This window comes from Anabrus simplex, chromosome 1 (genome assembly GCF_040414725.1).
Source record: "Anabrus simplex isolate iqAnaSimp1 chromosome 1, ASM4041472v1, whole genome shotgun sequence".
In the NCBI taxonomy this organism is placed as follows: domain Eukaryota; kingdom Metazoa; phylum Arthropoda; class Insecta; order Orthoptera; family Tettigoniidae; genus Anabrus; species Anabrus simplex.
This window is the reverse complement of record NC_090265.1, coordinates 853,348,140-853,363,013: the sequence shown is the minus strand read 5'-3', so window position 1 is coordinate 853,363,013 and position 14,874 is coordinate 853,348,140. Positions and strand designations below refer to the sequence as shown.

The 14,874-nt window shown below is 40.1% G+C and overlaps 1 protein-coding gene across 1 annotated transcript in view; it reads right to left on the bottom strand.

The window, feature by feature from the left end:
• The window catches only part of LOC136857268 (L-threonine ammonia-lyase-like), a 163,483-nt gene that overhangs the window by 37,408 nt on the left and 111,201 nt on the right, over positions 1-14,874 (bottom strand). The window contains exon 6 of the mRNA XM_067135782.2: positions 7,482-7,618. Coding sequence (XP_066991883.2) covers positions 7,482-7,618 — 137 coding nt within the window. The remainder of the gene's footprint in view (positions 1-7,481; positions 7,619-14,874) is intronic.

The window sequence follows — 14,874 nt, the reverse complement described above, 5'->3', positions numbered from 1 at the left end:
CTACTTTATAAACTTTCAAAGTTCATTCATAAATTCCTAAAAACAACTACAGATTTTTGTCAAATAAATCTGTAAAAACACTACAGAGTTGATCAAGAAATTAGATAGCTTTGAAATACAACCCCACTATTCCATCCACTCATTTGATATTACTAATGTGTATCCAGGTATCGATACTAAAAATTAAATCCCATCATTGAAAGAAATCCAAATACACACAGTTCCCTAAGCAAACTTGAGGTTCAAGACTTTATGGATGTCCTGAAATAAGTAATTAATAATAACTAATTCACCTTCGGCAGTATCATATACCAACAGGATGGACTGGCAATGGGGTAGCCGGCTTCGGGGATCTTAGCGGAAATATATCTAGACTCCTTAGAACATACAATAATCGACAACGATGAAACATTTTCTAATACTCAGTTTTGGTCTAGATATGTCGATGACACTTTGGTAATAGTAAATGGTAGGACTGCTAGTGCTAACGCTACTCCCACTATCGGCAGCCCTGAAGATGGTTTTCCGTGGTTTCCCATTTTCATACCAGGCAAATGCTGGGGCTGTACCTTAATTAAGGCCACGGCCGATTCCTTCCAACTCCTAGGCCTTTCCTATCCCATCGTCGCCATAAGACCTATCTGTGTCGGTGCGACGTAAAGCCCCTAGCAAAAAAAAAAAAAGATCCACATATTAAATTCACCCTTGAGTCGGAATGCAACAAACAAATTAATTTTTTAGAACTTACAATAAACAGGCTCCCATTTTCTCTAACAGTATTTATAGAAAACCCACGCAAACTGCAATAACCATAAGATAGGATTCCACACATCCACACACACACAAATGCGCAAATGGTCAACCACGCATTTAAAATACCAATGTCAAAAGCACACTTATAGAAAGAACTAAACACCATCCGTTGCATTGCCAAATTCAATAGATATAACGACTGTTTCATAAATAGAATAATAAATATATTCAAGTACCGACCGAACGCTATAAAAAGAAAAACAAAACCCTACCGCATATTCCACTTTTACCTTCAATGACAATGTTTACAGTGTCGCCAACAACTTTAAGAAGCATAATATCAAGATATCATTTCGTACCAACAATAGGAATGTTGAAATAATGCACAACAAGCAAAAATAACACCTTCTTGAGGTCATGGGTATACAGGTTTAGTTTCAATAATTGCAATTCCACGCACATAGAACACACCGGACGAAACTTCAAAATCAAGTACATGGAGCACGTCAATGCCATTAGACATAATAGGTTTTCGGCAGTGGGCCATCATATGCATGACGCAAAACATACTTTTACTACGATAGACCAAGACTTGGAGATCCTTAGAACATTAGGAAAAGGCCCTCTCCTGGACGGCACCGAGAATTGCTTTATACGCCTTGATCAGTTTTTAACCCTAATTTAAACTTAAATGAAATTTCCGAGAAATACAATATTCTTTACGACTTCCTTATTACGGTTCTTAAACATGTTAAGTTTACGAAAAAGCGTTCGATCTTCCGCGCATTAAATAACACCCTACCTTGCTACACGTTCCCACCACATAGCCCTCCAGACCCACCCCCAACACCTCCCCCGTAGGCGTTTCCTCTCCAAGCCCCTCGTTCCTGTCCTCCTCTCTCCTGACCACCTTTACTCGCAAACCTGCATCAGTTCTCAACTCCTCTCCACAGTATAAGCTTCCCGGCACGCTGCAGCAAGGTGAGTCCCCATCCTTTGATTCTCTATATCCATGCTTCATTTGACTTGCCCTCTACTGAACTCCACACTCAAATCATCTCTCTGTTTTCTTTAGGCTTTATGTTCCGCTTGAGTCGAGGAACCTCGGTCCTATACAATTCAATAGGACCTACATGTACATTCTAATGCCCACAGCACTACTTCAAATTAAGAAGACCATACCACCAGCGGTGACCGAACTATTCCTCAGTGCCGTATAATGAATAAGGTTTTAACGTGTTCGCAATGTTTTTAATCATATCAAAGCAAAAAATTCACAGAAAGTGCCTCAGCTCATGTACAAGACTAATACGCCGCTAACGCGTAGCTATCTCTAGACATTTTACAAGAACTATTTTAAATGTGACATTTCACGAATTTTATATAGTCTGTACGTCTTGTCGCTATGTGCAAATCCATTCACTTGCTTGGTTTTATCTATGGCTGTTGATGACATTGTATACGTGGCGAAACCGGTACCATTATAATTAAAATGTTGTAACATAACCTATGTGCAACAGTTATGTATCGAAAAGGTGGATTCTATTATATTAAATTACTTTTGTGGTAGTTGTGAATCTGTTTAAGTGCGATACGGACCATGAAGCTGATTTTATGTAATCAACCCAATCACCTATCCCTATTCTTTTGAGTTTCTCTAACATGTCTTACTAAGTCAATAACAATCCCCCCATGCCCTGTTCAGTAATATAAGTCATTTTACCTTCTCTGTCACCCTTCCAACAACCATGTTTGATGAAAAACTTCCCTACTTCGCAGAATTCCAGGAGTTTTCCACCGTAACTATTAATTTCCTAATCATTACTCCTTCTTCCTATCCCTATTATCATCTCATCTTCCGTACTGTACAATGGATTTTGCTCACCTATTCTGACATCCCAATCTCCAAGTAATAATATTCCGTCCGCCCTCCTCATACCTCCCTTTAATGATAATGGTTTCTACTAGTAATTTCGCAAAAAGGAATTGTTTGCATATAGGGATCCCTTGGGGTGACAGTAGGCAAAAGCCAAGCAAACATATTTTTCTCTCCCTTTCTCCCTACACATGTTAAATCTTATCTACCTAAATCCTTCCAGGTCGCTCTCATTGTCCTCCATTAAGTCACTGATCACTTATTTAACTAACACAACTACTCCTCTGGGTAATGCCCATCATTATTCAATTTTTTCTTGACTTGTGCGTAACTGTAACCCCCTTCCCCTCCCAAACTATCTCCTTGCCTACCTCTGGCCATGTTTGCCAAGAGTGCTACGATTTCAAGACTTTCTATTAAACTTTTCACATCTATATTACCTATTTTGCCCAATAAAACTTCAAAATTTACATATCCTATCTTCCAGCCTATTTACAGCATTTTTCGCCTGCCTTCCCAATTTCCATCTTCGTTTTTGCTCCTCGTCACTATCTACCTCTCTCCTTCTACCTCCATTCCATCATACTTTGACATTTTATTACTATCTTTCCTTTCCTTTTCATCTATACCTTTATTTTTTCCCTACAGGCCCTTAAGGCTCCTGCTTCTCCCTTTCATTATAGTATCCGCCCTTTCTTTTCCTCCCTCAGATCATCGATCACTGTATCTGTCTTTTCTTTAGGAATATTATCTAACAGCACTTACTGTACCTGCGGTCTCATATTTGCACTCTCACTGCACTGCACTGAACTGTCCTCTTGACTCGACTCTTCATTAATCCTTACCAAATTTCCTCCCTCCTCTTGGACGGCCTCCTGCCTGCCAGTTTGCCATGTTGTTAGGTCCTCTTCCCGTTTGAGCTCGTCCTCCATGACTTTAAATTTTGCCACAGACCAGACACGCCACCAAATACCATTAGATACCACCAGCGTTTGATCCTTTATATATGCCTTAAGACCCTGGTGCCTAGCTCTCCCTAGATGTTTCTTCAGAATTTTCAAGTTCTCGCTCCGTTCTCTTCCCAAGTCTCTTCTGATCCAGATTTTTTCAGCTTGCAAGTTCCTTGCATTTCTTAGTACCATGTCCGCCATCAGAGTTGATATTAACTTCACTTTAATTTGTCTCCGTCCTTTCATTTTTACTACCCTTTCAACATCGTCAAAGTCCGCTTCGCTGAAATTGATTTTCATTTTATTTTGGACGACGTCCACCACTTTATATATAATGCTCACTTTCTTCTCACTCCTTTCTTCCTGCAACCCATGTGTGAATAAAAATTTCTTCATCCTTTCTTGGCTAATGTCGTCCATCTCCTTCTTCAAAAATAACACCTCATTTTCCAGGTTTTTAACCTTCTCCCTTAACACTCCAGTTGCAATATCATTCCTTTCTACCATTTTTACCCCGTCACCTAATTGTTCTTGGAACCATACCTTCATATTTTCGAATCCCTTAGCTTGGTCCTTTCTCATTTCCTTTACCTGCTCGACTCCGGCGTTTTTTAAACATCTTCTCCTATCAACTCCTTAATCTTCTCTGAGTCCTCCCAGTTCATTTTTGGGCCGGGGTTCAACTCCACACCCCCTATAACTAGTAGCATGGTTATCACCGCCGCTACCGATAGCACCTCACCCAACTTCCCCTGCACTCCCTTGCTCGTCTCCCGCCCCGCCGTCTTCTTCAACCTTCGCTGTCAGCTCTCAATCGCTACCCGTATTGCTCAACGCCCACCATGCCTTTCCGCACTCACCACTCCACACGTCTACACTGGTTGCTCGCTCAAGTTGAACTACGATGAACAGACATGTAATGTACACAAAGTACTGAATTGGAATGTTTGTAAACTCTTCTCACCACTCTGCCAACAGCAGTCAGTCGTCTAGAAAGGGCTCTATCCCATCTATATCTTCTCCTCATTATACTGCTCACTGTCACTGTCACTGGAGCTTGAAGAACTGCCTAAGTGAATAATTAAATCGTCCACATCGCTGTCACTATATCCTTCTCATTCCCGCGCCTTTTATATTTCCTTCTCTACATGTCCTAAGGCTTTCTCCCAGTTTTCCCGACTTACCTGATCAACACCCTCAGCGACAAGTCTTGCGACCTCTGCCATGGTGAATGTTTTGTTGTTGCTGGCACCATCATTTCTTTTACTTGAGCCCATGCGAGTTTTATGGGATTGAACTGGTAGTGGTAAGGTGGTAGACTAATGACTTTGTGGCCCTGCTGTCTAAGAAGTTGATCCACATAATACAGAGGATATCAAGGCTTAATGCTATCAATGGCACTCAAAATAAATCTCTTCGTCATAGTGCAGTCTATTCTAATGCCATGCCTAACGAGCCACTCAATCATCTCATCCTTTCTACACGACATTATAGGTGCCTTGTCTATCTGAACAAAGAGGTATGACGAATTGCGCATTGTAATGACACTGTTCGCCTTTATATTTGGCTCGAATCACCTTAAAAACCTATTGTGATCCATCTCTTCAAGGTAATCTCCTGTTCTTATATATTTAAATACAAGGAGAACATTGATGACAAAGCCTTGTATGTCCCGGCATTCACGATTATAAATCTTCCTGCCATCCCAGAAGCACCAATGGTAGTCCATTACAAAGTGCCATCAGTCCATCCCTTTGACTTTGTGTGCTCAGCATTCACCCAAGTGTCGTCCAGCCAGACAATGCCTTTAAAATGTTTGCACCAAATTATCTTCAAAATTTCATATTGTTTGGACAAAATGTCACCTCTTTTGAGTAAGATATTCCTTCCATTAATTCGCCTGTACTCAAAATCAAATTTTGAACAATAATCTCTGCAGCGACGTAATACTCCCACGAAATAAATTGCCGTGTCCCAGAGAGGTAAGCAGTTTCTTAAATGTGGGAAGCCCCAGCCTAAAATAATAATCATTAACAAGGTGATGAATGGCACCCTCCTGGAATGAATCAACAGTCGTGCTTATAGACATGATGACATAGGGTTTTTGGGCTTATGCCGTGTCAAGAATAGAGTATAAGGTGAAATTCTTTACGTTTTGCAGAGAACATTGCTTCGCGTCTTCAGAAGAAAATCTCGACAGTTCACGAGGAAGAATTTTCCAAGAATGACATTGATTTCCTTCTCTTCTGAAGACACAGAGCAAGGTTCTCTGCGAAACACCAAGCATTTTACCTTATTTTCTGACATGGCATAAGCCTAAAAATCGTATATCGTGTCTATAGGTAACACTCATACTATTTGTGTGCCCAGGTCTGCTTTTACTTCGAGTGGTTAACTTATATTCCAGGGAAGTGAATTTCTCCTTTGAGGCCCTCCAAACGGTCTTACTTTCATGGCTCTAACAAAACGTTCCTGAACTCTGTTGAAAGATATTAGAGGAGATACTGTTTCCTTAACATTGTCTGCTTCCCTTTCAAAGAAATCCCACACTGACACTAGAATTTCCCTTCCCTAGCTTCGAACAGTCTCAACTCGGCCTGTTGTATATTTTGGCTTTTCTTTTGACTTAAATGTCATTGTTAAACACTCAAAAGAAAAAAGAAAATAAAACTACATGTATTCGTAATTAATAACGAAGCACTTCAAACTAACACTATAGTCACACTACAAGGCCACTAAAATCAACAGGTGGACAAAACTAGGAAAACTGTACAACTAGCCGCTGATTAACTTACAGAAAAGGAAGAAACCTAACGACAAAAATAACATTCACAAAACAAATACGTAAATACATAAAACAGCAACAACTAACAGAGATAACACAGTACCAGTCCAAATAATATCACAGAAGCAACTAAAAAAGCCCACATGGCGATAGATTGCGTAAATGTGGCATCGCTGTTATCATTGCCATAGCAACAAATAATTTTCAAGCAGCGTTAGTCAAATGTTTCTCGCTGGTAGCGCTAAACGTCAGATTCCAACTCTCGTGGGCCTCCGTATAGAACAAGAGATGAAAGATGAATTACAACAAGGGTACAAAAATTTAACAAGTCTGTATTGATGGTGGTCGGCAGACAAAGTAAAGTCAACATTTGTGTAATTGAAGAATGTAAGAACAGCTTCAGGATGTGTTACATCACAAAAAAGTTATACATAGCCTGTGTTACTCCGAAGGTCAAAATAAATACGTCAATGCAGGTTTCATCAACATGCGTCCAGTAGGTTTGGGGATTACCCTGAATAGCTGTACAAACTCTCTTTCTTCATAACAGTAGTACAGATAAAACTGACTGTCATCCCCACGTGGCCCCTTCCGTTAAATGCCAATAAAGAAACTTGGGAAGCACAAGTATTTAAGGCAGAACAGTTACTGCTCTATGTTACAACAACTCTACATATAATTCGTATGCCACTGAATACAAAATGTGATCGGCGGAAAAATAGAAGTGTCCTGGATATTAAAAATGGCCATAGTTAAATACAATAGAAGTGAGGATATTCGTGCTCTCTGTCCAAGTTTACTGGAACCTCACTAAGATTCCTAGGTTGGAATGGTTCCGATTAAAATTTGGCGGTTGAAGATGCAATGCCAGGATATGATTCATACACATTTATCTAATAAATGTATATAATGAATTGTTTCTGGTGTCTGTTGTCATCGTGCAAATTAACTCGCAGGTGAATTAATGCCACCGAGTTAACAACCTACACTGTTTCAGTATTATCTGCATTAAATATAGATTCTTAAAATTGTACGAGCTCTGTTGGATAAATGCATTACTGCAGGGATATCACAGTAACTGTAAGTCAAAAGTATTAGAAATGATGACAGGACTTACTTTTTTCCTTTGAAATCGTCTAAATGTCCAGAGAGAAGTGCTGCCAGTGCTGTAGCTCCTGCTCCTTCAACAACGCATTTTTCCATCTCTACTAAACGAAGGATAGCAATAGCTATCCACTCTTCTTTTACAACCACCTGGAACCGAAATAACAAATGCTCATTAAGTATGAATTTTCTCAAATGTGTGACACATATAGCGGAGTTCCCAAAAATTGGACACAGAACAGTGACAGCATAAATAAAATCTGTTATAATCAACAATCCATCACTCTCCAGACAATGGTCATATATGTTTATATATGTCAGTATTCATTCTCATATTCCCACTGAAACATATACAATTATTTCTTATTGCTTAAGCATTTGATTGTAGCTTTTGCCTGGCCCAGAGCCGTGCCCTTTTTGTAGTATGAGGGAACTTCACAACCCCACTATATAAAAGAGACAAGGATTACGAAATATTAGAGGTAAAATGGAGATGGTATGCCTCTGCCTCGTGTTTTATTCGTAGGAAAGGGTCATATCACCCAGAACCAGATATATTCACAAAATGTGATGCAATGTGATCGGAAATGACGGAGGGAGCCATAGCACAATCCACATTAATGGAAACTCGTGATCCTATTGGTTTGTTTTGGACACTAGCGATACAGTGGACTTCTATCCGTACTTGTGATGAAGGAGTATGAACTGTCATGGAAGACACATACTTTTCCCAAGTGGCTTTTTTACTCTCTCGAATCAAAAGTGGACCTTAGCGCAGGGGCTAGGAAGTAACATGGTTGGCCATCGTACAATACCGGTGAAAACGCTTAAGCCCACTGATGATGCTGCAGTTTCATTGGTCCACATGGGACCTGTTACCGGTGAGAGATGCCGGACATGGGCGGTATTGTTTCCTTTGCAGTGGCCAGAATTCCAGTTGTAATGGAACACACGTATTGTTAATAGATCTCAGTACCTCATCGGTAATCACTGCGCATTTCGAAAACTGTGGCTAATAATCACTCCAGCAATTCGGTCTGTTTTATTCAAGACCGTGAAAATTACAGAAAAGTGGTCACTATCTTCTTAAAACAATAACAACAACCACGGCCACCTATCACAGAGATCATCGTGTACTTTTCACCGTAAGAGGGGAATTAGCGCATGGCTACACAGGGTGTAATTCAGGTGTAAGTAAGTTCAGTGTTCCATGGGCGTTATTGAAGCAAGTAGGTTCGCTCAGCATTGAGCACGCAAAGACTCAATTAGATCAAATTAGATCATGAATGGCTCAGGAAGATGCAGAGACTTTAAGGGAAGTGTGGGTGTTTACATTTTTCAGCAAGAGGAAAGAACGAGGCAACTTAGCAACTAGATATTGTAACTCATTCATGTGTAGATTGGTATCCGGTGGAATGTACGCATTGTACACCAATGTCATAAGTGGCAACAAAGTGCAAACTGCATCAGTCTCCAGCTCAGTACGTAGCGGCACCCTTTCACCCAATCTTCAATCAATCATCACTGATCTGCATTTAGGGCTGTCGTCCAGGTAAAAAGATTCCTTATCAATTGTTTACCTAGATTTTTCTCAAATGACTGCAAAGACACTGTGAATTTATCAAACATTTCTCTTCATGAATTATTTGATTCTTCAGTTCCTCATTGATATTAACGTTTTCCCGAATTTGTCGTCTCGAAATCAAATTTTGTCTTCATATTATGCTCTTTCCTGCCTCTAAAAGCTCCACTTAAGCTTATACGTCTAATGTCATCCCACGCCATTTTTACACTAACAGTTTGGAACACCCACTTAGTCGAACAAGTAATCTCCTTACTCCCAAGTCTTCCTAGCCCAAAGTTTTCAATGTTTTCGTAACACTGCTCTTTTATCAGAATCACCCAGAAATTGTGCTGCTTTCCGTTGGATCTTCTCCAGTTCTCATATAAAGTAATCTTGGTGTGGGTCACATAAATTGGAACCATACTATAATCATCAGCGGCAGCTGCAACTCGTATCCGAGTAAACATATTCTTCAGCAGTTTACATTTTCACACTCATATTTTTTGTGGATGTTTCATGATGTAGTAGAAAAATCTTAGCATGAGACATACGTTTATACAGATCACATGCAATCGCGGGGGGTGGGCGGGGCTGAGCTTGACGGAGCTTCCGTGCTTGTCGTTTATCTTCTTCCATTCTTCTTCCAACACCGTAACTGATTTAGAGACAGTGCAGCACCAAAGTATACAATTCCAGAAAGCATATCCCATCTTCTTTTTTCTTCTTTTTCTACCGCTTTTCCCACACCTGTGGGGTCGCGGGTGCGAACTGCGTCGCACATATGGATTTGGCCCTGTTTTACGGCCGGATGCCCTTCCTGACGCCAACCCTATATGGAGGGATGTGATCACTATTGCGTGTTTCTGTGGTGGTTGGTAGTGTAGTGTGTTGTGTGAATATGAAGAGGGGAGTGTTGGGACGGACACAAACACCCAGTCCCCGAGCCAGAAGAATTAATCAGAAGCGATTAAAATCCCCGACCCGGCCGGGAATCGAACCCGGGACCCTCTGAACCGAAGGCCAGTACGCTGACCGTTCAGCCAACGAGTCGGACGGAAAGCATATCCCATGACAGTGTTAATTCCAGCTCTTTTCATAGTATGCTTCAGCTGATCCTTGAAATACCTCAAAGAGGCTGCATGAAGTCTTGTGCAAGAGCAGAGCCTGGTTTCACTTATGCGACGGATCTGCCCTACCCATCCCAGATGTAGCCAATGATGGTAGCCTCAATGCGTATAGCATGCACTTTCTCAAGGAATGCAAGTTTGGTTACATGGTCCACACTGTTGACGTTCAAGATGGATCTACGATTTTGCAAATGGAAGCGCTCTAGCGTTCTGATATCCCGATGGCTGAGGGGCCAAGTTTCACAACCATAAAGCAGTGTTGATAAGATAACAGCATGGTAAATCATGATCTGGTATGCTAGTAAGTTCCTTATTCAGGAAGACACGACGGGATTAACGTCTAAATGCTGAGTGGGCAGCGCCAATTCTCCCATCCAGATCTTGTGAGCAGTTAGCATTTGTTGAGAGGATACTTCCTAGATATAAAAAGTGGTCGACCTGCTTCAGTGGAGTATTCGCAATGGAGAAATTGATAGCTGGGAGGTTCGAACCAGATGCAGGCTCTATGAGTACTTTGAACATTAATGGAGAGAACAAAACGATTGCAAGCTCTCTTGAAACAACTGAGTGTTTTAGCTCATTAGGTGTGACAGCATGTGCGGCAGGGTCATCCGCATATTGCAATTCCATAATGAAGGAAATCTTAGTAAGCTCCATCTCTTAGTGAAACTGGAAAAGACTTATACATATACCTGGTACACAAGATAACCTGCACCCTAACTAAGGACTCATCAAGATAGCAGGCATCTGAGATGAAATTCCTGAGGTCCACAATTCAAAAAACCTGGACAAGTTACAAAGGAAGCTGAGATTAAGACATCATTGTTAGATCGGGTCACAAGATCCAGATTGAGGTGGTTTGCACATGTAATTAACATGGAACCAACAAAGACAGCTTATATTAACTTGGGAGAGAAATGTGGCAAGAAAACCCATGTTGGGAAGACCAAGAACCCATTGGATGGACATCATAAAGATGGACATTGCAGAACCGGGAAGGACACTGGAGGTCGTCATAAACAACAGAATGTACCTCAACAAGACAGCGTGGAAGAGGCTCGCCAACAGTTCCCGGGAACCTGGAACTGTAAAATGATGATGATGAAGTAAACATAAAGGTATAAAAATACTGACATGCAGAACCTCCTCTTAATCGTTACATGATCAGATAATGCTTCATCTACTCTAATGCTCTATTTTATAGAAATTTAGCCACCCTTTCAACCACTCTTTTGTCTAGTTCAATAGCTCTCAAGTTCGTCAATAACCTTCCATGATCTACCCTATCGAAAGCGTTTAACAGGTAAATAAAGATACAATACATTTGATCTCGTAAGTCCTGAACATCTGCTATAATTTGCTGCAATCCTACAAGTTCAGCCTCACTGGAATAATACTTCCAAAACCCAAACTGCAATCTATCAAAGTTAATTAATCTAACGCGTCTAATATATTCAAAAATAATGGTTTCCCAGAATAAGTTGACTGGCCTTTAATTATCCGCTTTATGTTTATTACCCCTACCTTTGTACACTGGGGCTACAATTGCAACTCTCCATTCATTTGGTATAGCTCATTCATGCGAACAGCCGTCTAATTATTTAAAATATGGAATTATATCTGGTCCCAATGCCTTTAGTCTGTCCCCAGAGAACTTATCAATCCCAGCTAATTTTCTAGCTCGAAAGTTTTGTATAATTTTGTTAAGAACTTTATTATCAAGATCATTAAGGCTTTGAAGTCTAAATGGTCTGACACCGTAGTTAGCCGGTTCAAGCCCTGTTTGGTTTGTTGAAAATATTTTCACCATCAGAATGTTGACTGGCAGGGTAGGGGAGGTGGTGGTATACAATTTCTAATCACTAGATTGCGTGTCAAAAGTCTGGATTACATTTCAAACTTCTCCATAGTGTTCACATGGAGTGAGAGCATATGACGCTCTTGATGGTGATTTGTCCATCGAAAGGTGATGTAAAGCCTTGAGCAGACCCCTTGGTGCTATTTGATAGGAGTAGGCTGTGTGCTGGCACCGGGTTTCAGCCTCTCCCTTCCAACTATCATATGTCACATCATTCATCTCATTAACTCCTCTGATGAGGTTGACGTCAGGAAGGGCATCCGATCGTGAAAATCCACAATGACAAATACATCTCACCTCATTTAAGACCACGTAGAAACGTGACAAGTGTTGGTTAAACAAAAACAAATTTCAGCACTTCGCCAGTATTTGTAACCTCCTCTACCTGGATATTTTCCTCAGATTCAACTCTCTTTTCTTTTGCCTTCTGCAGTTCTCACATATACATTCACATTATTCATTAATGATTTCAGGAATATCTTTCTTGGAACCTATTTCTGTCTTAAAGTACCAATGCATAACCTTCCATTTTATTAAATTCATATGGTTGCCAATTATGTTTTCCATCATGTTATTCTTAGCTGACTTTCTCGCTACATTCAATTTTCTAGTAAGTTCAGTCTACCCTGACTTCCACAACAATATTCCTATCAATATTTCTTTCTAACCTAGACTTCCTTCTTAATATATTTCTCTGTTATAATGAAGTGGGTCTTTCCCATTCCTAACCGCATTTAAAAGTACCGGTACATATATATTTTCACACTTCTCAACAATTACTTTAATCGTATTCCATGGGATGTTTACGTTTTTATTTACCATACTACACCGATCACAATTACTTTTCATAAATTCCCTTATGCCTTTGTTAGCAGTCCTAGTATTACCAACTTTCTTTCTGTCACATTTGGTTTTAACTACGAGGAAAACAGCTTCATGGTCACTTATAACATCAATCACTTCAATTTCTCCATAGAGTCTATCTGGTTTTATCAGCACCACGTCTAAAGTATTTTGCCATCTAGCTGGTTCTGTCACATTCTGATTCAGCTGTTCTTCTTGGATTAACTTATTTACCATTTGTATTGTATTGTATTGTATTTATTAGTGAACAAAACAGGCGTTCAGCCCCGAATACATGTTCACAATAATAATAATAAATAACTAATAAGATTAATAAGCATAGTCCAACCTGAGCCACCCCTCTCCACTATATACTAAATAACATAAAATGCAATGAACAATACCGTCCCGGTTTTATACCAGGACCAACTCCATCTACATCAATTCACAACAGCCTGGTCAATGTTTACATTCTACTGCTGGTGTTACAACTCCCTGCTTGTTATCACTCTCACGTACGCAACCTTCTTACTTCAGCATTTTCATCACCTCTATTGTTCCCTGACCTACTCCAGCATAAGCTGCAACAGCAGCATTACCAGGTTGCATTCCAACCAGCCATATTCCATCATTGCATTCCAATCCATTTACCAATCCGCATTAACTTTGCTTCCTTTCAATTTATTCCGCCATAATCCTTCATAATAAAATTTACCTCTCCATCTCCCAACAGTTTCGGCAATGAATAACAAATACCAATCACGCATATACTAACACCTCTCCAACCTCATATATCTTCCTCCTCTCCATACAAACAAACCAAAATTTACACATTGATAGTAATTCACCTCTTTCCAGTTCACCACTTCTCCCCTCCACATTCCAACTATATGACACCTCCTAAATCATAACACATAACACCTCATAAATTAATCATAAATCATATATTAATCATAAATTAATCATAAATACTAAGCCTTCAATACTTCCAACGCCACACTTCAGCATACCAGCTCAACTCCTTCCACAAATACACTCACCTTCTGCCATCCACCATCTTATACCACCACTTCTCCAACACCACATTTCAACCCTATACCATATCATAGCTTACTCAATTTACCATACACACATACTCATCCTATTACCCATCATAATTACCTACTGAAAACTCCATCTTCTACCAAACCAAAATTTACAAATATTACTACATCTCCATACCTTTCCAACACCACATTTCCACATATACCACCTCTACTTCCAACACCACATTTCAGCCCTAACACACACTCGTCTGCCATCACTCAGCATTTATACCAGACACCAATACAATACAACATGATAATAAACTCACCTCTTTCCAGCTCCAAAAATTAAATAGCCATACCAGACACCAATACAATAATACCACCTCCCAACTCCCACGAAATCAGCCGTAAATAAACCATCTCCATACCAAACCGTACATAATACCAAACCATACATCACCTAATCATAATTACTAAGCCTTCAATACCTCCAACACCACATCTCAGCAGTACAACACCAACTCCACATTCTATACCACCTCTACTTACATCACCACTTCTCCCACACCACATTCCAACGATATAACACTTATCCCACACCACATTTACCACCACTCCTCCAGCTTCATATATCAACAAACTGCCATCCACCATCTTATACCACCACTTCTCCAACACCACATTTCAACCCTATAACATATCATAACTTATATACCACTTCTCCATCACAACATTTCAGCTTCCACGTCCTTAATTACTTACTTACTCGCTATATTATTGTTTTTTTTACTTCTTGTAACAAAACCCTCATTACTTTTCATGTCTCTCATCATGTCCGTATATCTTCTATCTCTCCCTGCGCTCCTACTCAGATTCCGCGCTAGGTACTCACGGGTTAACTCTGGCCTTACTTTTATGCCCTGATCTTGCCAAACTACACCACTACACTCAGCTCTCTCAGCTTCTTGTTGCTCACTCTCCTTTCC